At 47.9% G+C, this 26,416-nt stretch overlaps 1 protein-coding gene and 3 pseudogenes across 1 annotated transcript; 2 read left to right on the top strand and 2 right to left on the bottom strand.

Moving 5' to 3' along the window:
* The first annotated feature begins 4,084 nt into the window (after positions 1–4,084).
* LOC120763750 (feather keratin Cos1-1/Cos1-3/Cos2-1-like) lies at positions 4,085–4,888 on the top strand. Its single transcript, XM_040087295.1, is given in 3 exon segments — positions 4,085–4,120; positions 4,123–4,218; positions 4,562–4,888. Coding segments are annotated over 3 exon segments (459 nt in total).
* Positions 4,889–10,776: 5,888 nt separating this feature from the next.
* On the bottom strand, positions 10,777–11,544 carry LOC120763747 (feather keratin Cos1-1/Cos1-3/Cos2-1-like; annotated as a pseudogene).
* A 4,910-nt stretch (positions 11,545–16,454) lies between these two features.
* LOC120763748 (feather keratin Cos1-1/Cos1-3/Cos2-1-like) lies at positions 16,455–17,222 on the top strand (annotated as a pseudogene).
* Positions 17,223–21,417: 4,195 nt separating this feature from the next.
* On the bottom strand, positions 21,418–22,163 carry LOC120763604 (feather keratin Cos1-1/Cos1-3/Cos2-1-like; annotated as a pseudogene).
* Positions 22,164–26,416: the final 4,253 nt, after the last annotated feature.

Below are 26,416 nucleotides of genomic sequence, written 5' to 3'. Positions count from 1 at the left end.
GCATCATTCAAGGTCAGTGCTGGGATTAACCATGCTGGGTCTCACACTGGAGTCCCCGTGAACCCTCATGGGCCAGGGCAGTCCATGGACAGTAATGGATGCCCACAGACCCATCAGTGCTCAGTGGTACCTTGTCACTCCTAACCACAGATGGAGCAACTCTGCTCAGGCTCAGGGCAATCCAGCTGCTTGCTCTGCCTGGCACCCTTGGAGTGCCCCACTCTCTGTCTGCTCCACAGGCAGACCCAGGGCACAAGCACCACTCCTACCTGGGGACGTTGTGACATTGGCACCACAGAACGACTGCTGAGGCATCCTGCACTGGTGCCCACCTGCCCAATAGCCCTGTTTATTTGCTTTCCCCGTGCAACACACAGTGACTCTGTCCTTCCAGCCCAGTGCACACCAATAACACCTACTGTGATTCTTTAATTCGGTACCTGTTTGGGCCAAGATCTCAGCCTGACACAGCACCAGATTGATGAGCTGGACAAATACATTTGACATTGGCTTTGGCATGAAGGAAAGCTGTGTCCCATAGCTGGAAGCAGATCCATTTGGACATGGCCTGAACAAGGACAGCAAGTAGGATTCCTTATTCTTTCTCCAGGATAAAGCAAACCCCATCCTTTTGAACTCTCTAGCAGCTGTGTCCTGACCTGGCGAGGCAGGCAGAGGGGGACCGTCCCTTATGCTGAGGCAGTCCCAGTCCTGTTACACTGAACTAAATAAAGGATCTAAACTGATAGTCCTTGTTGGGGCTTGGCATCGTCAGTGCAATATGAACTTTGGAGGATCAGAAGAAGGAGGGTTCAGGAAATGGGTTACAGTACTTCTTTTTGGAGAGATTTCTAGAAGGCTTTCGGCTGCATTTGAGCTCCTGCTGCTTTGCAGAGCTTGTGAACAGAGCTGTCGAGAGTATCCCTGTCATAAACAACACAGTCTACTTGTGAGGAGAGACACAAACGGACGTGTTCATATACACCTGCCAATTATGCACCTGTGATACCTTCACACAAGTCTGGTTGCACACAAGAGCACCAAAGACATGAACACATGTAGGAACACACCCTACTGTGAACTCTGCTGGGGACACCAGGAGACAGCTGCAGCAGGGCTGGGGCCTTGTGGGGAAGGGCAAGGCCCCAGGCAAGCTCATGGCATTGTTTGTGTACTCACAGACTGCTCAGAGAGTGGACAAGTCAAAACAAGCCAGAAGTTTTTCCTGAGGGCAGAGTTAGGTAGCATGGGGTCAGACGCTGCAGCCCAAAGCACACACATGGGGAGATAACAACAAATGACCATCAGGGTGAGCTGAGAAGGGAGGGATAGGGAAAACGTGGCCCATCCTCATGCACAGGATTCCTTGGGCATCCAGCAGCAGACTGGATTTTTAAAGAGACAATACAAAAGACCCAGGGAATCACAGACTGGTAAACTTCACCTCTGTGCTTGGGGAGATCGTGGAGCAGATCCTCATGGATGCAACTGTAAGTCATATTCAGGACACAGAGGTGATCCAAAACAGCCAGTGAGTCTTCTCCTAGGACAAGTCATGTCTGAGCCATCTGGTGGCCTTCAATGATGGAGTGACTGAAGCAGTCAGCAAGGGAAGACTGGCCAGTGTCATCTACCTCAACTTCGGTCAGGCTTTCAACTTAGTCCATGCAACATCCTTATCTCCAAATTGGAGAGACAGTGTAGTGGGTTGACCCTAGCTGGATGTCAGGCACCCACCAAAGCCACTCTATCACTCTCCTCTACAAGTGTGCAGGGGAGAGAAAATATAAAAATGATTCATGTGTTGAGATAAGGACCAGAAGAGATCTCTCACCAAATACTGACACAGATAAAACAGACTCAACTAAGGCATATTAACTGAATTTATTACCAACAAAATCAGAGAAGGACAATGAAAAGTAAAATGTCTTATTTTTAAAAAAAAGAACCCCCAAAAACAAACATCTTCCCCCTACCTCCCTTTCCTTCCCAGCTTTACCTCCTCCCTCCAGCAGAGCAGGGAGACTGGAATGGGGCTCATGGTCAATTCTTCACAGGTTGTTCCTGCTGTTGCTCAGGGAGAGGACTGGGAGTCCTTCACCTGCTCCAGGGTGGGGTCCCTCCCATGGGAGAAATTCCCTGTGATCTTCTCCAAAATGAGTCCTTCCCACAGGCTATGGTTCCCCATGAACTGCTACATGTAACCCGCACAGGGTCACAAGTCATTCCGGCAAGCTTGCTCCAGCACGGGCTCCTCTCTCCACAGGTCCCTGCAGGGGCTCTGCTACAGGCTTCCCTCAGGGTCATGGCCTGCTCTCAGGCTCTCTGGTGTTGGCTCCTCCAGAGGCTGCAGGTGCATCTCTGTGTCCCCATGCCCTCTGTGGGCTGCAGGGGCACAGCTGCCTCACCATGGTCTTCACCATGGGCTGCAGAGGAATCTCAGCTTTGGAGCCTTAGCTCCTGCTCCTCCTTCTCCACTGATTTTGGTGTCTGCAGAGCTGTTTCTCTCACTTAATCTCACTCTGCTCTTCTCTGGCCACAACTCCACCTGTGCAATAACTTTTTCCTTCTTTAACGTGTTGTTCCTGAGGCGTCACTTCCATCTCTGATGGGCTCAGCCTTAGCCAGTGGTGGGTCTGCCCTGGAGCCAGCTGGCTTTGGCTCTGCTGGACACTGAGGAAGCTTCCAGCAGCTTCTCACAGAAGTCACCCCTGTAGCCCTCTCGTTGCCAAAACTGAGCCATGCAAACCAAATACACATGGGTTTGAAGGGTGTACAATTGTGAATATGAAAATGGCTAGATGGACACAGCTTTGGTCTGTGGCTATGACCACATGGAAGTGGGGGAAGAGGGACATATCTCAAGGCTCTGTCTTGGGGCTGGTGTTTTTTAGTATCTTTTTCAATGACAGGGATATTAGATCGACTGTCCCCCTTGGCATGTTTGCAGATGACACAAAGCTAAGCAGTGCAGCTGACACCACGGAAGGAGATTTCCTTTCAGGCAGACCTGGAGAAACTTGAGAAATGGGCCCATGAGAGCTTCATCAAGTTTAACAAGTTCAAGTTCAGGGTGCAGTACCTGCATTGGGAAATCTCAGACATGAGTACAGAGTGGGAGATGAATTCATTGAGACCAGGCCTGTGAAGAAGGACTTGGGAGCTCTGGTGGATGAAAACCTGAGCCAACAGTTTGAGTTTGCATCTCAGAAAGCCAACGGCATCCTTGGCTGCATCACAAAAGGCATCACTGGCAGGTTGAGGGCAGTGATTCTCCTCATCTACTCTGATCTTATGAGACCCCCCCCACCTGGGTTCAGAATGCAGTCTTAAGCACAAGAAAGACATGGATCTGTTAGATCAGGTTCGAAGGAGGCCTCAGATGCTCAGAGGGCTGGACCAACTCTCCTATGAAGACAGGCTGAGAGAGTTGGGGTTGTTCTGCACAGAGAAACAAAGGCTTTGAGGAGACCTCATTGAGGCCTGTCAGTTTGTGAATGGGGCTTACAAAAAAGATGGATGCCGACTTTTTACACAAGCAGATACTGATAGGACAAAGTGGAATGGTTTAAACTAAAAGAGGAAAGATGTAGATTAGATGTTAGGAACAAATTCCTTTCTCAAAGAATGGTGAGGGAATGGAACTTCTCATAGAAGCTGTGGCTGCTGCATCCCTGGAAGTGTTCAAGGCCAGCTTGGATGGGGCTTGGAACAACCTTGTCTAGTGAGTGTCACTGTTTCTCTTCATGAAGGAGTTCCATCCAGACCAAGCCATTCTATGATTATATGATTCTATGATTTTATGAGTGCTTCAGCTTCTTCCTGAAAACAACACTTCAAACAACCCCAGAAGAGTGATCAGGATAGTATCACTTGCCTGGTCTGGTCCCATGCAGTACATAATCTGAATCTTCTGCCTGCACTGCTACATTCCTGCCTTAGAAATCCTGGGGCCTTTAATCCCAGGGATCAGAAGAAGCCTTCATTGGGGAACGGGCATGGAACAAACCTGGAAATGAAAAGGCAGCAGTGCAGGAAATGAAAGCACAGCCCATATCATTAGGTGTGCTGGTTTGCATTCAAGATGAGCTTGCTGGGAAATTGTTACCTCTGCAAAGGCTGCCCCTGGTCCTGCGGCAGTGAAAGGCAGGTATAAAAGGCAGCCCAAGTCTCTGCTCTCTCATCCACTTCTCTTGCTTCCTTCAACTTGGGAACCAGGTGAGTCTGAAGCCCTTTCTCTTTCTCTTCCAAAGAGAGATCTCCACTTGGTGGACATCTCAACTGATGTTGGCTTTCTCATATTTGGGGATTGGAGCATCTGGTCACAAGAGAAGAAAGCGGGGAGGAGGTTGGCATAGAGAGAGGCTGGTGACTGTGGTGCCTTTTGCTTTGTGCCCGGGGAGTGAACTTCTTGAGTCAGGCTGCTCTTTGTAGGGCTCCTGGCTCAGTCTCCAGCTTCCCACTCATGATAGCCTTGGTTCTTTTGTGACGGGGTAACCAGGCTGCTCCTCACCCACCTACCCAGCCTTGTGCTCTGTTTCCTCTCTTCTCTCTCTGCCAGGTGCACCTACAGCCCCAAGACATGTCCTGCAACACCCAGTGCCGTCCCTGCCAGCCCTGCGGCCCCACCCCGCTGGCCAACAGCTGCAATGAGCCCTGTGTCAGGCAGTGCCAGAACTCCACCGTTGTCATTGAGCCGCCTGCTGTGCTGGTGACCCTGCCTGGCCCCATCCTCAGCTCCTTTCCACAGAACACCGTGGTGGGATCCTCCACCTCTGCTGCTGTTGGCAACATCCTCAGCTGTGACGGAGTGCCCATCAACTCTGGGGGCTTTGACATCTCCTGCATCACCAGGCGCTACGGTGGCAACAGATGTCGTCCCTGCTAACGATGCTGGGAAAACCCCAACGAGACATCTTGAGGAACTCTGGACATGGTGTTGGGCAGAGGATCTAGGTTTTGGGTCCTGTTTGCACGATAGCTGACCGTCTTTCTCTCCCTTTTCACTGTTTGCATTTTTTCATGTGTGCTGCAATGTTCCCCAAAGGCCAGCTCGGTAGGGACCATTTGGTTTCTCCCCTTTGTGGGACAGGTAGACAAATATTTTGCAGGAACTATTCCAGAGCCAGGGATTGCAAACTCTCTGCTGCCCTTGGTGCCGCCTGTGCTGCTGACCTCTGCTTTCAGTGGCTTTGTTTCCTTCTTTCATTTCATTAAAGTTCTGCTGCATTCAAGTTTGGCATCTGTGTGGTCCTTCCCCTGGTTGTACTTCTGAATGCTAAAGGAGAAATGTGTTTCTTAGTCATGGAAGGGGGTAGAGGAGGGCATAAGGAGACCCTTCTCCATTCATAGAGGAGTGGAATTCTGGGACACCATGGAGGGGTACTATTGAGGGTACAATCTCTTGGAGCTGAGGAAGACATCCGCTGGCTGCTCTGCTTCCAGAGACCATCAAGCCTTGTCTTGATGTGTCTTTGCCCGCAAATGGCCAGAAAGATAGCAGCCCCATGATCACCTGTGGAAAGGTGTTCCTGTCAGTATCGCCAGTGTTGCACTGGGGTTGTTGTGTGAGAGTCCTGAACATAATTTCCTCTGCAGAATAATGGGATTTGGAATGCAGATAACGACCGATGCGTCCAACCATGGTTTCTACTCCATCTTCCTCTCCCCTTCATGGCTCAATAAAAAGTGAGGATGAACACCCATTGAGGACTTTCTTTTCCCTATACCATGGTCCTTTAGATCAGAACATATTGAATCTGAGGTCTCAGCCTCTGCCTGGCATAGCATCAGGCCGATGGACTGCACTGGCACATTTGGCATTAGCTTGAACATGAGGCAGAGATGTGTCTCACACCAGACAGCACTGGCACCGCAGGGCAAGTAAACTCACTTGAGCGTAGCCTGGATGAAGCTGGAAGGACTTCTTCACCTTTCTGCCATCCATAAAGCAAGCCTCATCCTTTTGAAGTCCCTAGATCTTGGGAGAGCTGTGTCCTAGCCTGGAGAATCAGGGAATGGAGACTGCAAGCCATGTTTAGGCATTCCCAATATTGTTTACAGCGAATTAAACTAAGAATCCAAATTGGCATAAAAACATCCTAATTTGGTCCAGGAATCATCATCAGCAGAGTGTGAGCTTTGAAGCACAGGAAAAGGAGGATTGAAGACAGAGAAGACTGTGGTGGGGATAATTCTCTGCCAGGTTCCTTTTGTTATTGCTCAGCTACACTGGAGTTCCTTCAGCCTCTGGGTGCTCTGTGGAACGTATTGGCAGAGCAGTGGGGAATGTCACTGCTGTAAGTACAGCAATCACTCATGAGGAGGGACACACACACACTCATGAGCGTCAGAAAGGAATAATGCACAAAAGTTTTTGCACCTATGTGTATTCACACAGTCCCAGCTGCGCACAAGTGCACATGAGACAAGAACATCCAAAGTCACAGCCAGCACAGCTTTATGAGAGGGAAAGCCTGCTTGTCAGATCTGGTTTCCTTTTATGACAAGGTAACCCACCTGCTTAATCAAGGGAAGGCAGTTGATACAATATTTTTGGACTTCAGAAACTTCTGATACTGTCTCCCCCAGGATCCTTCTGGACAAAATGTCCAGCCCACAGCTGAATAAACACATTCACATGGTGGGTGAGCAAGGGGCTCACGGGTCACACACAAAACATGACAGTGACGGGGGTGACATCAGACTGGTGACCTGTTACTACTGGGGTTCTGCAGTGCTTCATCCTCAGCCCTGTGCTGGAATACAGGACTGGAAGGGAAACTAAGCAAGTTCATGGATGATACAAAACTGGAGGAGCTGTCAACTCCCACAAAGGCAGGGACACCCTGCAGAGAGACCTCAACAAATTAGAAGTAGGCAATTGCCAACCATATGGAGTTCAGCAAGGACAAGTGTCAGATTCTGCACCTGGAATGGGTAACCCTGGATGTACAGGCAGGCTGGGGAACAAGAGCCTGGAAAGCAGCATCATGGAAAGGGACCTGGGGGTCCTGGTTGATGGCAAGTTGGATGTGAGTCAGCAGTGCCCTGGCAGCCAGGAGGGCCAACAGTGTCCTGGGGGGCATCAGATCCAGCATCACCAGCTGAGAAAGGGAGGGGACTGTCCCACTCAGCTCAGCACTGGGTCGGCCTCATTCTGAGTTCTGGATGCAGTTGTGGGCATCACGATTTAAAAGGAGACATTAAGCTATTGGGAAGGGGCTTGAGGGGAAGCTATAGCATCTGAGGTCACTTGGTCCGTTCAGCCTGGGGAGGAGGAGATTAAGGTCAGACCTCATTTCAGTCTACAACTTCCTTGTGAGGGGAAGAGGAGAGGAAGGCACTGATCTCATCTCTGTGGTGACAGGACTAGAAAGAATAGGCTGAAGTTATGACAGAAGAAGTTTAGGTTGCATATTAGAAAAGTGTTCTTTATCCAGAGGGTGGTCAGGTACTGGACTAGGTTCCCCAGGGCATTGGGCACAGCACCAAGCCTGACAGAGTTCAACAAAAGTTTAAACAACATTCTCAGGCACATTTGGTGACTCTTGACAGTGTCCTGTGCAGGGCTACAGGCTGGACTTGCTGATCCTTGTGGGTCTCTTCCAACTCAGCATATTCTGTGATTCGGTGAAAGAATGAACTGTGGCCTCTGCTGTAACGCAAATGGAGATGATGGTGCCTGGGCTGGAGTATTGTGGAGAGGAACAAGGCCCCAGACATGGGTTCCACACACCTCTCTGGAAGAGAAGGAGGAGCAGAATTTGTCTGGGTTCACTTTTAGGCAGGACAGCATAAAATCCAAGAGCTAAATCATTCCTTGCCAACAGGGCCACCAATGACCCCCAAAGCAGTGGTCCAGACTGACATAATTTGCTTTTACTACACTCGTCCAGCATGCAACATGAGTCCTCTGCCCAAGCTGATGTGTTTTGATCCAGAACTCCTTGGGCCTCTCATCTTGCCAAAAAAACAAACAAACAAACAAACAAAAAAGCCACTGGGAAGGGTGCCCGAAATAAAAAATAAATCCAGAAATAAAAACACAGCCACTCAGGAAGCCAAGCCACAGCCCATAGCATTAAATGGTATGTTTTGCATTTCAAATGTGATATTTTGCATTCAAGAAGAGTCTGACAGAAAATTGCTGAGCCCTCATACATCTCTGCAGAGCCTCTACAGCCTGTGTCTTTGACTCACTCCTGATGTGAAACTCCTCATGTACCCTTATATTTTTCTTCCTCCCTGCCCTCTTTCCTAGTGCCCCTCATCCGCCAAGACATATCCTGCATACAGCAGTGCCAGTCTTGCACCCCTTGCTGCCAGCCTTGCAGACCCACCCCCCACTGGACAGCAGCTGCAATGAGAGATGGGGTTTTGAGAAAAGCCCAGGTAACTAAAGGAAGGCTTTTAATTAAAAAAGAAAACAAACACAAAACCCCCACACCTTTTTCACAGGAACTGACTAGGAGGCTTAGGTGAGTCTCTAATTGGTTCCTGCAAGTCCTTTGTGCTGTGGAGAGCACACAGAGAGGAGAATGGAAAAGTGTTCCCTGCACAGCACATGGCAAATACTCTCCTGACGTAGGATGCACAGGGAAACCAACGCTGGGGTTTTTCTCACTACCCTTTCCTTCTTCTCAAGCTACTGACATTGACTCCTTCTGGAAGAATGTAATGACCTGAAGGTCTCTGGGTGCACCAAGGAAATAGTGCTCCAAGAGAAGAGTTCACCTATCCCCAACCTCAGCGTGGCACAGACACATCCCCTCCCTCCCCTGGGTTGTTGCACAGCTGAGGAAGCTCCCTGCAGCAGGGTGTCTTGCACAGCACAGAGGTACAAGGCAGTGTCAGAGCCCTGCACTTCCTCCACCCGCAGGACACTGGATTTCCCCGTGGTGTTCAGGTGCGTGGTGATACGGCCATTGCGCTTGGAGCCAGGCCCTGCTTGATAGGAGACCAGCTGTGGGGCTTGGCCTTTCTGCAGCAGGTACCAGAGCAAGGCATAAAAGCTATTGTTCTGGTAGGCACAAGTTAAAGGGAAGGTGCTGTCTCCTGTCCTCTGAGTTGTCATTGCTGGGTGACAATGATCTGCCCAATGTTGCTTGGAAGGAAACATGGGTCAGTGATTCTACAGGGAAAAACTCCAAGCAGAAAAGGCTCCCTTTTTGTTTCTTGTTCTGCGCTACAGCCACATTTATGGGCAGCAAGGGTTTGGGCAGGAGGTTTGAGACCTCAGATCAGCATGTATCCCACAGCAAAATAATGCCATTTAACTCCCCTAGGGATATCCCAAAGTTAATTAGATCTTCCATAACTAATATCATGCTGCCCAGAGCCTCCAGGGAACAGCCTGTAGTAGCTGGTCTTTCTGTGCTTGCTCCAGGACACCTCCAGCAAGATGAGGGACTAACCTGTGAGATATTTAACCCTGCTCCTTGTTTCTTGTCCTTTTGGAAGTCTCCAAGGTTAAGGGAGTGAAAAAAGCGAGCCCTAGCAATGCAAACATGCAGGAATAGTGGATAGTCAGGACATACTGCACAATACCTGCCAGCTAGAGGAGAGACTGGGACACTCTAAGAATGGGTGGGCTGGAGAGCTTTTGCATCCCTGCTATCAACTATCAAAGGTCCTGTCTGTTTGGGCTGAAAGGTAAAGAAATGTTTACTGCAGAGAGAGAAAGAGTTTCTGTGTATTGAAATGACTGTGAAAGTCTAGGTTGAGACAGATCAGAAGGAAGAGGTAGAAGTGATGTAGGATTGGAGGAAGAAAAATGAGACAAGAGGTCTGAGATGATCAAGAGAGGAGATAGTTTTCTTCTTTCTCACTATTATTAAATTCTTAAGTACTAACAGCATCTAGACAAAGCAAGCACAAACCAAGATATTAACTAATGTTTTCCATAATTTGACTATAATTCAAGACATAATTCAAGGCTTCAGTCAGGAAGACATTGATGGACAGTTTATATACATCCATACATGGGAGAAATGTTGTAAATTAATACTGAAGCCATAAGTCCTTTGCACAAACTCAACCAAAATCATTTACTAGGCTGTATCCTGAGAATGTGACTGGCACCAATCCTAACTTGTGAATTACCTCAGCCCTACACATCTGGACAGCTTTGCCTGCCTGTGCTGAAGGAGTGCATCTCATCTGCTTGTGCTCTTGTGTGGGAGACACAGACCCTAGACTAGGTGGGAGAGTGGAGGGGAAGGAAGAGATAAAGCTGTGGGCTGGACCCAGGAATTCTTGTTTCCCTTCAGAACTGTTGCCTGATGTCTCCCTGATGGCCTTTAGCTGCCAAGTAGCCAGGAGTAACTTTGTCAGCTCTGAGTAAAAGGGCAGGAAGAAAAATCCACTGCAGGGAATTCCGCTCTCTGCTTCTTCCACCAATTTTCCCTGAAAGAACTGGAAGCTTTGCTACAGAACAAAGGAGGACTTAGAGGCCCAGGCTTGGATGCAAAAGTACTTTATTGAGTGTAAAGAAGAAAAGGAGGTGGTGCACAGAAAGCATCAGGTGCAGCCACTAAGATGCAGTAGAACTTCTGCAGAGTGTGCATCTGCCTGCCAGAAAGAGGGAGGGAGGGTCACATGCCCCCAGTAGACTGGCCTGGGGAGACATGGACAGCAAAGGAAAGGGAAAAAACATGGAAGAAGGGAACAATGGCTTGATGCTGTGAAGACGGCATCCCAAAACTCTATCTCCTGCCCAGAATCATGTTCTGAGGTCTTGGAAATTCTTGCCAGAGGACGCTGCCAGCAGCAACTTTAGCAGGGACGACATCTGTTGCCGCCATAGCAGTTGGTGATGCAGGAGATGTCAAAGCCCCCAGAGCTGATGGGCACTCCGCCACAGCTGAGGATGTTGCCAACGGCAGCAGAGGTGGAGGATCCCACAGCGGTGTTCTGTGGGAAGGAGCTGAGGATGGGGCCGGGCAGGGTCACCAGCACAGCAGGCGGCTCAATGACGACGTGGGAGCTCTGGCACTGCCTGACACAGCACTCATTGCAGCTGTTGGCCAGTGGGCAGGGGCCACAGGGCTGGCAGCAAGGGTCACAGGGCTTGCAGCAGGACATGGCTTGGGGCTGTAGGTGCACCTGGCACAAAGAGCAGGGAGAATAAGAAAGTGAGGACACATGAGAATCAGCACTGCACCCAAACTCCCTGCAGCCAAGGCACTGCTGGGTCACATTGCAAGGCCCAGCACAAAGCCCAGAAGCCACCTCAGCCAAGTCCCAGCCTCTCTCTGTCTGCACAAGACCTTCTCTCCCCTGCCCTCTCCCAGCACAAGCAGCTCCCAGCCCTGTGCTAAGACAGCCCCTCTCAGCTGAGACCTACAGACCGGAAAGAGCTGCTCTTGAAGTAGCAGGAGAAAGAGAAGGAGAAGAGGGTTCCCACTCACCTGATTCCTGAGGAGAAGGAGGTGAGAGAAGTGGATGAGAGAGCAGAGACTTGGGCTGCCTTTTATAGCAGTCCTGCCCTGCCTCAGGCCCAGAGGCACCTTGGTGGAAGTGATAATTTTGTGACCAGCTCATGTCACAATGTGAACTATCCCATCTAATGGTATGGGCTGTGTCCTGGTTTCCTGCAGTGTTGGCTTTTAATTTCCTGGCTTCTGCCACGTGTTTTCCTATATGAAGGTCTCATTCTGTAAGTGCTGCTATGAGAGGCTCAAGGATTTCTGAGGCAGAAGTCTCAGATCAAGGGCTGTTGACATTCCTTGTGGGTAGGTGATGTTCATTTGGGTAATTTCTGAGCGGTTTGGTTTCATCCAAGTTGTCAGGAAATATGAACCCCTTTTGTCTTTCTTGCCCACACACCCAAGGACTGCCACATGATATGACGTGACAGAGCTTCTTCCCCTCTGCTCTTTCTTACCACCTGTTCTCTGTGTCTCCCCAGGCCAATGTAGTGGAGATATTTTGCCCTCTCACCCTCTGCACGGCAGGCAGGTGGACACCCTGCAGAAGCTCCACTACAGCTTAGTGACTGCCCCTTGGTGGTCTTCTGTTCTTCCTTAGAGTCATTAAAGTTGTTGTGCTCTCATGCCTTGGCCTCCAAATTCTCCTTTGTTCTGCGGCAACTCTTCCAATCTGCTCATGTACAAAGTTAAAAAAGGGTGGGAGTCCCTGCAGTGGATTCTCCTCTTTGCTCTTTCCCTTGGAGATAATGAAGACCTCCTTGACTACTGCACAAAGAGAGGCCACCAATGAAACCACATGTTCAAAGGGTGGCAGCAGTGGGGAGGGGATACAAAAATTCCTTTGCCTTCAGCCTTGAGTAATGCTCTAATCCATGTCACGCCCCGCAGATATCCATGGTCTCCTGCATGCAGAAAAGGAACTCTTCAAGGCACTGCTGGGCACAGAATAACAACTCAGTGTTCCATGCTGGCCACAGATTAACAATTCAGTGTTTCATGAAGCCTGTGAGGTTCCACACACGTTCCTGCCCTCAGTTTGGGGCAGAGACTTGATCTTTCTCCGTCTTACTGCCCCCTGTGCAGATCTTGCTATGTCCAGAAACCAAGGCTTCACCTCCACTTAATGAGACCCAAGCACTGGTCTCAGTTGCCAGCACTCAAATCATCTCCAGTTCCTCTTCACTCAGTGTGTGGCCCTCATGGACAGCCCCTCCATGTGGTCCTTGTGCTGAAAAACTCTCAGTGCTCTTGGTAGGTCCTATTTAATCACTAAAATACTGTGATATGGTCCTCCCCAAGTGTCCTGTCCTCCAGGTAGAAAAGGCTGCACTCCTTCAGTCGTTACTCATAGCACAGGTTCTCCAACTCCCAGCTCTTTGCTTTTCTTTGACACACACAATGGGGTGGGAGCAGCTGCTGGATCAGGATCAGCAGAGGCCACATCAGGGGACTCTGGATTAAGTGATGGCTTTCCTGGGTGCAGGTAGGCCAGTCAGCAGAACCGCCTGATGGAATGCCAGTCACCATTCCACACTTTTGGAATTCCCTATTCTCCCACAAGTCAAGCAATTGTTGAAAGGACACATCATCACATCTAAAATGCATTCTAAATCAACATAAAGGGGGAGTGGCCTAAGCAACACCTCAGATGAGGTTAAGAAAAGCTTTATATGATTTTAATTTTTTTAATAACTCATTTGCAGAACCCAATCCTCAAATTTTTAGGCTCTTTTCAAATAACACACAGGCAAAATTGAGAGAAAATCATCCAGTTTTAATTAGAAACCCAAGACAGGACAAATTGAAGGACCATTTTTGCTAATAACCTGGGGCAAAGCATTTGCTTGTGTTTCCACAGTGCAGGACATAAGTGGGTTCCAGAAAAGAAGGTGAAACCATATCACAAAAGAGCTCACCAGCAATTCCACAGGGAGGGAAACGAGCACACAGACATGAGCCACACAGAGAGATTACAGCTCATTCCCTGTTCAACCTGCAAAAACTACAAACCTTGGGTTTTATGCTGATGTTCAGACTGTGAAAATTGTTGGTATCATATAGCTCTTTTGGCAAAAGCATGGTTTCCATTGTGTTAAAAAGAATCCTAAGATACCCAAATTTGTAAAATTGAGTGTAAACGGGACAGCTTAGTGCCTTACAGTTGGCCAGTCCCTGAACAAATTTGGGAAAATAGAAAGGCAAAAAGTGCTAAAAGATTTGCTTGAAAATTGAAACACATGGGAAAGCTTTTTGCCAAAAAGTAGCTGAAAAAGAACATGGAGTTTGATCAAATGATATATTGGTGCTTGTTAGTTTTGCTTGCTTGCTTTTGCAGTGCAGATATGCCTGTAGATCAACTAAAAACGAATGTTTGGGTTGCTTTAGCCAAGTCAGCAGGCTAAGACACCATACGCTTGACCAATTCAAGCCCAGAGAGACCATTTGCAACCTGTTTGGTCAGTGTGCCAGTGCCAGCCAAGGAGTGGCCAGCACCCAACCTTGACCATTATTGGCGTGAGGCTGCCAACAAGACAAATCCTGTAACCAATTGGCATGACGTTCTTAAAGCACATTCTGAACCTCAAGAATTGGAAATTCTTGGATCTTTGACAATGGCATTTTGTGCTGAGTTTCAGTATCAGGGAAATTGGCAATTAAATGTTACTCCTCATTATCTTGTGTACAGAAACCCAAGTTTTTGGTGCAACTGTACTACCCCTGTGCCCTCTAAGGGTAAGTCTGCTGATCTTGATGAGTTGCCACGGCAATTGCCAAAATTATATTGGCTCATTTGTGGAGATAGAGCCTGGCAGGGCATTCCCTCAAATAAAGGTGGCCCATGTAGCATCAGACAGCTCACTGTGATAGAACCTAGTGTTAAAAAAGCCATCAAGAGAAAACACAGATTTGCCCACCATTATGAAGAAAACAGTAATAGCAATTTTAAACCCTGGGGCCCTGCAAAATGAGTTACATCAGGTTTATTTGTACCTCAACTTGCCTCAGCAATGGCATTGAAACAATTAGACTGACTGGGGTGTTAGGTGAGCAAAGAAGTTAATGTTACCTCCATTGTAGTTAGTGATATGATGACAGATGTTAGAGCTGTTAGACATGAGACCTTACAGACCTTACAGAGCTGCCATCGATTTTCTTCAACTGGTACATGGGCATGCTTGTGAGGAATTTGAAGGATTGTGTTGTATGAATTTTTCTGAACATTCAGAGTCCATCCACACACAGCTTCAAAAATGGAGATATTTGGCAAATCAATTTAAAACAGACAATGGATCATAGTTAGATCATTTGTTTGAAGGATTGAGCTTTGCACCTTGGCTAAAGGAGCTTTGCAAAATAGGTTTATATGCATTGATTTTTATAGTGGCAATATTAGTTATAGTGCCTTGTGTATTTCACTGTGTGTGGCAAATGATGAATAAGGCCACCAAAGAAGTTTTTTCTGCTCAAGAGAGAGGGGGAAATGTGGGAAATGGATTTGCTGAGAATTTTCAAAGCCTGAGGGAAGGCTCGCATAGTCTTGTGCATCTGTATGCAAACTTTGAGATAAAGTATGCAGACTTAGAAAGGCCGTGGAATAGGACAGACATTGTTGAGAGAGAAATTGAACTAGAAACAAGTTTCAAATGATAACTTTGCAAATAGAATAGATATTTTGCAGAAATAGAACTATGAAAGACGTATTGTAGTGAGACCCACATGGGGTATTTTAATAGATTGTTGGCTTAGAAGTATTAGCAGCATTGTGTGGCAAAAGCTGATAGGTCAAAAAAATTGCTTATAATGTATTGTAATTAAGAAATAGTTTGGTTTCTGATTGTGATGGCATGAATTGTAACATTTGTACCATCTCACTCTTCTTATGAGACTGAAAATGGAATAAAAGTCTTTAAAATGCCTCTCAGGAGCCCCGTCTCTGAGACAGAAAAAGGGTTTTCCAACAGGACTCCAACTGAGCTGAAATTAATTCATTTAAAAAAACATGAAATTAATTTACCATATTGTCAAGTGAAGCTGTTGCTTTGTCTTCAGGGAAACAAGCCTGATGTGGGAATGGATGGAAACCTGTCCATTCTGGGTTTGACAAATTTCTGAGGCAAGGCTGGCTCACCTTTACAGACAGCACTGAAGATGATCCATAGAGACCTTGGTGGATTTAAAAACTGAGCCTGTGCAAAACTCATGAAGTCCAAGAAGATCACGGGAAAGGTTCTGCACCTGGGTGCAGGGCACGATCAAGGAAAGATACAGCATGAGTGGGGAATGGATTGAGATCTGCGCTGCAGAGAAGGACCCCAGGTTTTGGTGCACAAGAAGCTTCACATGACCAGTCAATACGTACTTGCAGCCCAAAAGATCGACCATATGACGGGTTGTGTCAAATGTGACCAGCAGACTGAGAGAAGCAATATTCCCCCTCCCTTGTACTTGGAGTACTGCTTCCAGCTCTGGGAACCCCAAAATAAAAGGCCCATAGGAGGGATATGGACCAGATTAGGATAGGGTTTACAGCCTGCGGGAGTGGACAGACATTCTTGTCATTTCTACTGAAACATAAAGCAAAAAATGGAGAGTGCAGGAGACAGAGGCTGCATTTCAGTTCTCTGAGCACTTCTCTGCAAGGTTGAAGACAGCACCATTAAGCTGTAAATTGTCTCGTTCTGGCAAGGGCAGCTGGCAACATTGAGAGGCTCAAGGACACAACAGGGGAAGCTGTACAAGAAGCATGAGAGCAGGGTTGATTTCTGTCCACCAGAGGAGTCCAGAGGAATGACACAGGTAGAAATCATCTGCCTGCATGGAATGCCAATAGCCCATGATCTAAATCTTCTTTGTCCACTGATGTATTTCTGCCCTGAAATCTTTGATGCTCTCATCCCAGCACTTACAGAAATGACCCTTCATGTAGGAAAGCACGTGGCAGAAGCCAGGAAATGAAAAGCCAACACTGCAGGAAACCAAGACACAGCCCATACCATTAGATGGGATAGTTCACATTGTGACATGAGCTGGTCACAAAATTATGACTTCCACCAAGGTGCCTCTGGGCCTGAGGCAGGGCAGGACTGCTATAAAAGGCAGCCCAAGTCTCTGCTCTCTCATCCACTTCTCTCACCTCCTTCTCCTCAGGAATCAGGTGAGTGTCAACGCTCTTCTCCTTCTCTTTCTCCTGCTGTTCCAAGAGCAGCTCTTTCCTGGCTGTAGGTCTCAGCTGAGAGGGGCTGTCTTAGCACAGGGCTGGGAGCTGCTTGTGCTGGGAGAGGGCAGGGGAGAGAAGGTCTTGTGCAGACAGAGAGAGGCTGGGACTTGGCTGAGGTGGCTTCTGGGCTCTGAGCTGGGCAGCGCAGTGTAGGACAGCAGTGCCGTGGCTGCAGGGAGTTTGGGTGAAGTGCTGATTCTCATGTGTCCTCACTTTCTTATTCTCCCTGCTCTCTGTGCCAGGTGCACCTGTGACTCCGAGCCATGTCCTGCTGCAAGCCCTGTGACCCTTGCTGCCAGCCCTGTGGCCCCTGCCCGCTGGCCAACAGCTGCAATGAGTGCTGTGTCAGGCAGTGCCAGAGCTCCCACGTCGTCATTGAGCCGCCTGCTGTGCTGGTGACCCTGCCCGGCCCCATCCTCAGCTCCTTCCCACAGAACACCGCCGTGGGATCCTCCACCTCTGCTGCCGTTGGCAACATCCTCAGCTGTGGCGGAGTGCCCATCAGCTCTGGGGGCTTTGACATCTCCTGCATCACCAACTGCTATGGTGGCAACAGATGTCGTCCCTGCTAGAGATGCTGCTGGCAATGTCCTCAGGCATTAACCTCCAAGACCTCAGAACATGGTTCTGGGCAGAACATGATTCTGGGCAGGAGATAGAGCTTCTGGACCTTCTATTTACAGCTTTAGCATGATGTTTCTTTCTCCTCCTATTGCATCTTCTTTCTGTGCTGTCCATGTGCCAGCCCAGTGGGACCTGTTGCCCTCCATTCCTCTTTAGGGCAGGCAGATGGACACCCTGCAGGAGCTCCACTGCCTTGTAGGGGCTTCTCCTGGTGCTCTCTGTGAGCCATGTCCTTGTCTTTTGACTCAATAAAGTACTTTTGCATCCAAGCCACGGCCTCTGAGTTATCCTTTGTTTTCTGGTAATATTCCATATTGCCTAGGGAAAATGGTGGAGGAAGAATAGGGTTCCAGTCCCTTGAGGCTGACAAAAGAGAAAGGTCATCAGAAAGACCATGGCTCCAAAGTTTGGCAACAGTTGTGAAGGGAAACAACAATGTCTGGGGACAACCTATACAACCTGACCTCTTCCTACTCCTCCTCTCCATTACCTGGCCAAAGTCCATGGCCTGCACACAGAAGCACAGGTAGACGAGATATACTCTCTCAGCACAGGCAGGACTCAGCTGCTGTCCAGACATGCAGGACTGACATAATTCACAAGTCTGCTACCAGGCATACTCAAGCTAATGCAGTGGTCAATGACTTTCATCTGAATTTGTGCAAATGTCCTATTGCTTTATGATAAATTTGAAACATTGCTTGCATGTACAGATATATGTAATCTGTCTACCTAGCTCTTCCCTGATGAGGCCTTTGATCAAACCAGTGCTCACTGCTGCTGGGTCAACTTTTGGTTGACAGTCCACACTCACTTTGTGACTTGATTCCTGTGTTTGCCCCATACTGGGTTGTGCCTGTCTCCAGGAGAGAGAGCAAGGATTTTTGTTGCAAAAATGGGCTGCCTACCTCTGTACAGCCCCTAGTCCAGCCACAGCCTGTTTTTTCTCACAGTGCCTTCTTACCAACAGTCCTTGGTTGACTCCATGGTTATCTGGTTATTGGTGTTTGAGACACCTCATCATCTAGGCTTCTGCACCACCTGTGGCTCAAATATCAATATGGATTTGGACTGAAAAAGGAGAAAGAGAGAAAGAGAGAGATAGAGAGAGGGGAAAAGCTATATAAGCTATCTCAGAATTGGGGGGTTAATGTCTTTAAAATCCCCCACACTTTAATATACAATCTGGTTATGAAAATAAAAGTCAAAAAGGTTAACATCAGAAGGACCATCACAGGGTGCAACATTTTATTAAGAACTTCAGTTGCTCTTGGTGGCCATCCAAATAAAATGTCCCACCAATGCTGTTCCCTGTCTTTCTTTGGGTGCTTCATCCCCCAGTGGATTATTCTGCATCAGGATGAATGGTAATCAAAATTTTCTCTCCATTTTCCCAAGCTTGCTTCAATAGCATTTTTCACATGCAAGTGAGATTCATTCAGTAGGAATTGCCTGCTGGTCTTAAGTCAGTGTATCATTAAATCATAACAATTGGTAAGATATAAGCGGAGCTGAATAACTAAAATCACACCTCATAATGTCAACAAAGTTAGAAACACAAATATTCGGGTGCATGTATGTACAATAATGTTGTCAACAAATACAAAATCACGAGAAGTTCTCACTCAAGCACATCCATTCCATCAGGCCCATACGCTGTGCTTTAGGGGCTAGAGTGCACCTCCATTGGGATTTAATCCTGACACAATGATTGGGTCTGCTACAGCACATTTTGTCACCCTTAGTGGCACTGAGGCCAGCTGCTCCCAAGAGTTTTGCAAAGGGAGCCACCTCCCCTCTCCTCTATCGCCTGAGCCGCCATTGCCGCATGAGGGAGACGCGACTGAGCTCGTGCCACAGCGCCCCCTGCAGGCTCGGGGGAATCAGCACACCCACCCTGCCCGGCCGGGAGCCACCAGCGCCCCTGCTGGCTGTGACTGGAACTGCACCAAAGGGGAAAGCGCCTGCAGCCGGGAGAAGGCTGTGACTGGGTGTCTGGGTCTGTTTGTTGTTGCTGCTGTTGTTCTTTGTTCGCCTTGTAATATATATTCTGGTAAAGAACTGTTATTCCTTTTCCTATATCTTTGCCTGAAAGCCCCATAATTTCAAAGTCATAATAATAATTTGGAGGGAAGGGTGTCATATTTTCCATTCCATGAAGGTTCCTGCCTTCCTTGGCAGACACCAGTCTTTTAAACAGAGACAACTGTCAATATACATGGTACAAGGAAAGAGAAACAAGAGAGAGGCTTTAAATGAGAGCAAGAAAGGCAGATCACCAGTCCTGGCTCGAGCATTGATTCAGCTATTGGACTATCCAGGTGGAACAAGGACATTTGTCCCGGAAAAGTGCTGTGCTACCTCCACATGGCCCCTTTTCTAGCCACATCCCATTTGTTCTCACAATGTCTTCTTACCAAGAACTCTCAGGTGGCTCAACAGTCATCAAGCTGTGGGTTTTAGACACACACAGGCCCCTCTTCTTCTATGCCCCTAACACCAGTGCTCAGTGAGATGGACACAGATAGTGCCTGTGCCATGAACTCTGGGCAGAAAGAGCATGGGGGGAACCAAACATGATCCGTGTGGCATCGTGTGCCTGAGCAGTTCTTTTGAGCCCAGTTGTGCCTTTAGGAGTTCCTGAAGATGCTGTGAGAAAAAAAAAAAAAAAAAAAAAAAACATAGATACGGCTGAAGAAGGGGACATATAGGGATGGGACACCACTTTTGTGGAACAAACCACCTTGCTGTAGTTCCTGAAGAGAAGTACAGCATGGGACAGCACAGGGTCACAAATGAGGTCTCAAAGCACACATGGGCTCCAGTGGGGGGATCAAGGTCACCAAAGACCCCTGAAGCTTCTAACCCATTTCCAGAAAGGTCCAAAAGAACAGACTGTGTATGAGAACTCCTTTGCATAGAAAGCCAGAAACATAACTTTGAGGCAGAGAAACCTATCCATGAAGCGGTATGCCCCCCAAATCTGGGCACTGCCCTCAAAACCTAGGACATCCAATGGACTGGACCGGCACAGATGGATGGATGCTGAAGACAGGACTGACATCTCACATGCTGGATTGATGCTGATAACAGGACTTCTTTTTCTCTCTGGTTCCTTCTTGTTACATCTCTTTTACCCTCTCTTTCCCTCTGTTTCTGTCTTTCCCTCATTAATTCATCTCTCCCTCTTTAATTTCTCTCTTCTCTTTCACCAAGCCACTTTATCCAAAACCCTCTGCCATGTGCTTATATATTAGGTCTGGGACTACTATAATATATCAATATCCACACTAAGTGTGTAATTTACTAATAAAACTTTCTTTTTTTATGCAGACACTCTGACTTTTGCCATTTCTTTTGACTGTGACCATTTAAGAATCTTGAGTGTTTCCTACACCTTAAGGGTGGGACCTGACGGGCTGCATAACTTGTTTGGCAGATACTGATCCCAACTTCTGCATCACCTCAGCTCTGCATGTCTGGACAGCAGCTGGGTCCTGTCAGGTGCTGAAGGAGTCTGTGAGGTACCTATCTCATCTGCCTTCGACCACATGTGCTACTCATGAGCCCTAGACTGGGTAATGCAGTCGGAGAAGGAAGAGATGAGGCTGTGGGCTGGTCCCAGATATTGCTGTTTATCCTCCTCACTCCTGCCACACTTTGGAGCCATCTTTTCCCTGTTTGGCATTGGCTGTGGAGTAGCCAGTGTTGGCCTTCCCCAACTCCAATGGAAAAGGCAGAAAAGAAAATCCCCTACAGGGAGTCCCATGTTCTGCCCCTCCAGCTTCTACCTGAAAAGAATGGAAGAGTTGCCATGGAAAGAAGGACAACTTCAAGGCAAAGGCTTGGATGCACAACTTTATTGAATGTAAGGTAGAAATAGAGGTGGCTCACAGAGAGCACCAGGAGCAGCCACAAAGATGGAGTGGAGCTCCTGCAGGGTGTCCATCTGCCTGCCTGAAATAGGGAGGGCAACACACCCCCGTAGGCTGGCTTGGGGAGACATGGACAGCAAAGGAAAGACAAAAAAAGTAGGAGGGAACAGTGGCTCAGACACTAAATACCATGTCCCAAATCTCTATCTCCAGCCCAGAGGCAGGTTCTGAGGTGTTCAAAGTTCTTGTCTAAAGACTTTAGGCACCTTTAGCAGGGACGACATCTGTTGCCACCATAGCAGTTGGTGATGCAGGAGAGGTCAAAGCCCCCAGAGTTGATGGGCACTCCGCCACAGCTGAGGATGTTGCCAACAGCAGCAGAGGTGGAGGATCCCACAGCGGTGTTCTGTGGGAAGGAGCTGAGGATGGGGCCAGGCAGGGTCACCAGCACAGGCGAGGGTTCGATGACAACGTGGGAGTCCTGGCACTGCCTGACACAGCACTCATTGCAGCTGTTGGCCAGCGGGGTGGGGCCACAGGGCTGGCAGCAAGGGTTGCAGGGCTGGCAGCTGGACATGGCTCAGGGTCTCAGGTGCACCTAGGATGGAAGGCAGGGAGAAGCAGAAAGTGAGGACACGTGAGTACTACGCTGCAACCAATGTACCTCCTGGCCCACACTGCACTGCCCAGCACAGAGCCCAGGAGCCACCTCAGCCAAGTCCCAGCCTCTCTCTGTCTGCACAAGACCTTCTCTCCCCTGCCCTCTCCCAGCACAAGCAGCTCCTAGCCCTGAGCTACAACTGCTGAGACCTACAGACAGGAAAGAGCTGCCCTTGAAGCAGGAGAAGGAGAAGAGGGTTTGCACTCACCTGATTCCTGAGGAGAAGGAGGTGAGAGAAGTGGATGAGAAAGTAGATGAGAGAGCAGAGACTTGGGCTGCCTTTTATAGCAGTCCTGCCCTGCCTCAGGCCCAGAGGCACCTTAGTGGAAGTAATAATTTCCTGACCAGCTCATGTCAAATGCAAACTATCCTAGCTAATAATGGGGCTGCGTCCTTGTTTCCCGCACTGCTGCCTTTTCATTTCCTGGCTAATTCCGCGTGCTTTCCTATATGAAGATCTCTTTCTGTAAGTGCTGGGATGAAAGCATCCATGATTTCCTAGGCAGAAAGGCGTCAGCACAGGCAGAAGTCTCAGATTAATTGTTATTGGCATCCCCTGTGGGCAGGTGATGTTTACCTGTGTCATTCCTGTGGTCTTGTCTGTGGCAAAGTTGTCAGAAAATGGGCACTGCTCTTGTGCTTCTCTCTCATGTGCCCAAGGCCTCCGCTGTGAGGGGACATGCTGCATCTCCACAACAGAATACTCAGCTAATGATGTTTCCTGACCTTATTTGAATGTGCAGATTTTTGTTTGTTCCATGAAGACGTGTGAGCAGACATGTGTCAGTCCAGGCTTGTAGTAAAATCACTGGTCAAATTAGCGGGAAAATTATTCTAGGAGGTATTTGAAAACACATGATTAACAAGGCAGTAATTTTTCACAAACAGTGTGAGTTCATGAGAGGAAAGCCCTACTTGTCAAACCTAATTTCCTTTCACAGAGTGGTAACCTACCTAGCTGAAAAACAGTAGCCAACTGATGCAATTTTCTTTGCATGTCTCCAAAGTTTTTGATACCATTTCTCACAGGACCTTCTGGACAAAATGTCCAGGACACAACTGGATAAATACATTGTGTGATGGGTGAGCAACTGGCTCATGAGTCAGGCACAAAGGGTGACAGTGATGAGTAATCAGATTGGCAACTGGTCTCCAATGGGGCTCCTCACTTTCAGGGTCAATCCTCTTCAACATCTCCATGAACAAGTAGGATGCAGGACTTGACCAAATACTAAGTTCGCAGAGTATACAAAACTTGGGAGGAGCTGTCAACTTTCTCAAAGGCAGAGAGGCTCTGTAAAGAGACCTCAACAAATTAGAGGTGGGCAATCACCAACCATATGAAGTTCAGCAAGGGCAAGTACCAGGTTCTGCACCTAGGATGGGGCGACCGTGGATGTACAGACAGACTGGGAACCAAGAGGCTGGAGATCAGAGCTGAGGAAAGCAACTTGGGGGTCCTGGTTGATGGCAATTTGGATATGAGTCAACAGTGACTTGGCAGCCTGGAGGGCCAACAGTGTCCTGGGGGGCACCAGGCCCAACATTGCCAGTTGGGCAAGGGAGGGGATTGTCCCACTCTGCTCAGCACTGGGGCGGCCTCACCCTGAGTTCTGGTGGTAGTTTTGGGCGCCACAATATAAGAAAGTTATTAAGTTGTTAGAGAGTATCCAAAGGAGGGACACAAAGATGGTGAAGGGTCTGGAAGGGGAGCCTTACGAGGAGTCACTGAGGTCACTCGGTTTATTCAGTCTGGATAAGGGGAGGCTGAGGGGAGACCTCAATGCAATCTACAACCTGAGGGGCAGACACTCATCTCTTCTGTCTGGTGACCAGGGACAGGACTCAAGGGAAAGGTATGAAGTTGTGCCAGGGGAGGTTTAGGCTGGCTATTAGGAAAAGGTTCTTCCCTCAGAGGGTGGTCAGGCACTGAACAGGCTCCCTAGGGAATGGTCACAACCCCTAAGGCTGCCAGAGCTCAAGGAGCATTCAGACAATGTTCTCAGGCAGAGAGCTGGGGTGTCTGTGCAGGGCCAGGTGGTAGATTTGACGATCCTGATGGATCCCTTGCAACTCAGGATATGCTGTGATTCTATGAATCTATGAGTTAATATCTGACAATAATAATATTAAGGAAATGCACCTGTTCCATTTCCTGTAGGATTTAGAAAGGACATTAGGTGGCTGGGGTTTTTGGAGCATTTTTTCCAAATCTTTAAGTGTGACTAATAATACCATTTTTCTTGAGAAGGTTTAGTAGTGGGGAAAGAAGATTGAAGGGGTGGTCATTGTAAGAAAAATCCAGGGACAGTCACATGTAACAAAGTCTGTTTCAGCCAGCTCCTATATGGATGCACTGTTGCTCCACATGAGCAAATTAGCAACGCTGGTGATGTCTGAAAGCACATTCAGGAAAGGGCAGCACACTCCACTAGAAGTGAGGGATGACCCAGAAACTGTGAGACACCAGAGAGAGGAGAGGAGAAGTTGCCCCAGGCAATAGTGCAGAGGTTCCCCAGTAGCCCACAGAAGAGACCATGGTGCAGCAGATATCCACAGAGAAACCCATGGGTGATCCCATGCCAGAGCAGGTACATAGACCCTGTAGGAAGTGTGGTCTGTGCAGGGCCCATGCTGAAGCAAAACAGTGGCCCTTGGAGGACTCAAGCTGAAGCCCATGGACATGATGCACATTGGAGCCAATCCTGATTGTTTGCAGCCTATGGGAAGGGTTCATGCTTGAACACATTAAAAATGAGAGGAAGAAACAGTGTCAGGAAGGAACAGTTGTGTACAGATGTTCTGCATCTCACTGCACAGCATTGGGGTGGAGGAAACAAAAGAGTCAAGAATTAAAGAGGGAAGTTGAGGCTGTGAAATAGACATGAGGATGGAGTGAAGGTGGTGGGGGGGTGTTTTTGGTTGCTTCTTACCATCCTGCTCTGTTTTTAATTGGCAATAAGTTAAATGAATGTTCCCCAGGTCAAGTCTGCTTTTGCCCATGGTGGTTATTGATACACAACCCTTCCGTCTTCATCTTGAGCTGTGACCACTTCCACCTTACTTTTGCTCCTGACCCATAGAGGAAGCAAAGTTGGGGGCAAGATCTGGAGCACTGGAAGCCAGCTAGGGTCGTTCTGCTTTTACATCAACTATGGGAAATAGAAGTGCATTGAATATTTGTCTTTTACTTGCTATACTTTCTGCTTCCTGCTTGTCCCAGTAGGAGCAGTCTTCTCCTATGATTTTCCCCCTTGTTATGTATGTTTTGAACAAATAATCAATTTTATGATATAAAAAGGGTAGCTATGACTATAAGTAGAAAATAGTGAATAGGGTTGTGTTTAAAATGTGCAACCATAGAAACCTCACTAAGAAGTTACTAGGCCCTTATGCTTCAGTCAAGAAACTGTGGAGACCGTTGTGCTCACCAGTTATGCTGCTTGGAAACACACTACCCTTCCCATCTTGATTTTAATAGGATTCCAAACAGTAGACCTTAGTAGAGTTGAGCAATGATTGTTTTAGGATAATAATATTGATGAAGTTATTGACTGTTGGAACCAATCAATGTAATGGTTAAATTTAATAGTGGGCATAGTATGCATAATATGTAAAAGAACTTAGGTAATGATGATTCAGCAGAAAAAGTTTATAAAATGGATGGGTTTTGTTTGTTAAGCAGAACATGTTTTTGGAGGAGCTAGTCCCATGTTCTGGGCACTCCCAACAAAGAAATGTCTGCCTATTTACATCAAATTGGTGCTGGATTTTTTTCTTCTGTCCCCTTTGGTGATACCCTCAGGGGATGGTGGGCAATGAGGTTAATTGGCCCTTGTCACCCTGGAGACCAGTGGCAAGTTTACAGCTTTTCTGTCCCTAACCATCCATCCCTCACTGCCTTTGACTTCCAGCCATTCACTCTCCATGTATTCCAGACAGAACAGTCCAGGATATCTCAGCTGTCTTTATAATCCTAGATTTCTGAGACTCCTGATGAACTTCATGTGAGGTGGGAACTAGGAGGAGGGCATGATACAGTTCTCCTGTCTTGACACCCAAGCAGGAGACCCTTCTGTGTGAGGCTGAGCTAGGGAAAAGGGCCTCAGTTCTCCCCTGACAACCCAAGTTCCCCCATGCATCCAGAGATCAGCAAACAAAAATCCATTTCATGTGAAGGTCTCGGCTTACTGCCTAAGGGATAATGAAAAGGTCGTTTCCAGTGCCTCACCAACCTCACCATAAAGAATTTCTTCTTAATATTGATTTTAAAACTACCTTCCTTCACTCTAAAGCAGTTTCCCTTTATCCTATATCTACATGACCTGGTAAAGCATCCCTCTCCAGCTTTATTTTAGAAGCTGTTTAGGTACTTGAAGGTGCAATAGGATCTACCCAGGGTTTTCTCTTCTCTGAGGTGAACAACCCCAACAACCCCAAACCTCTAAACCTGTCTTCATAACAGAGGTGCTCCAGCCCTCTCATTCTCTTCATGAGCCTCTTCTGGACTCCTTCCAGCAGGTCCACATCCTTCCTGTGTTAGGGATCTGCTGTGTTAGGAGTTCCAGACCTAGAGACAGTACTCCAGGTGAGTTTCAACACTGTT

The sequence above is a fragment of the Hirundo rustica genome, chromosome 27 (genome assembly GCF_015227805.2).
Source record: "Hirundo rustica isolate bHirRus1 chromosome 27, bHirRus1.pri.v3, whole genome shotgun sequence".
In the NCBI taxonomy this organism is placed as follows: Eukaryota; Metazoa; Chordata; class Aves; order Passeriformes; family Hirundinidae; genus Hirundo; species Hirundo rustica.
This window is presented reverse-complemented; position numbering and strand designations above follow the sequence as displayed.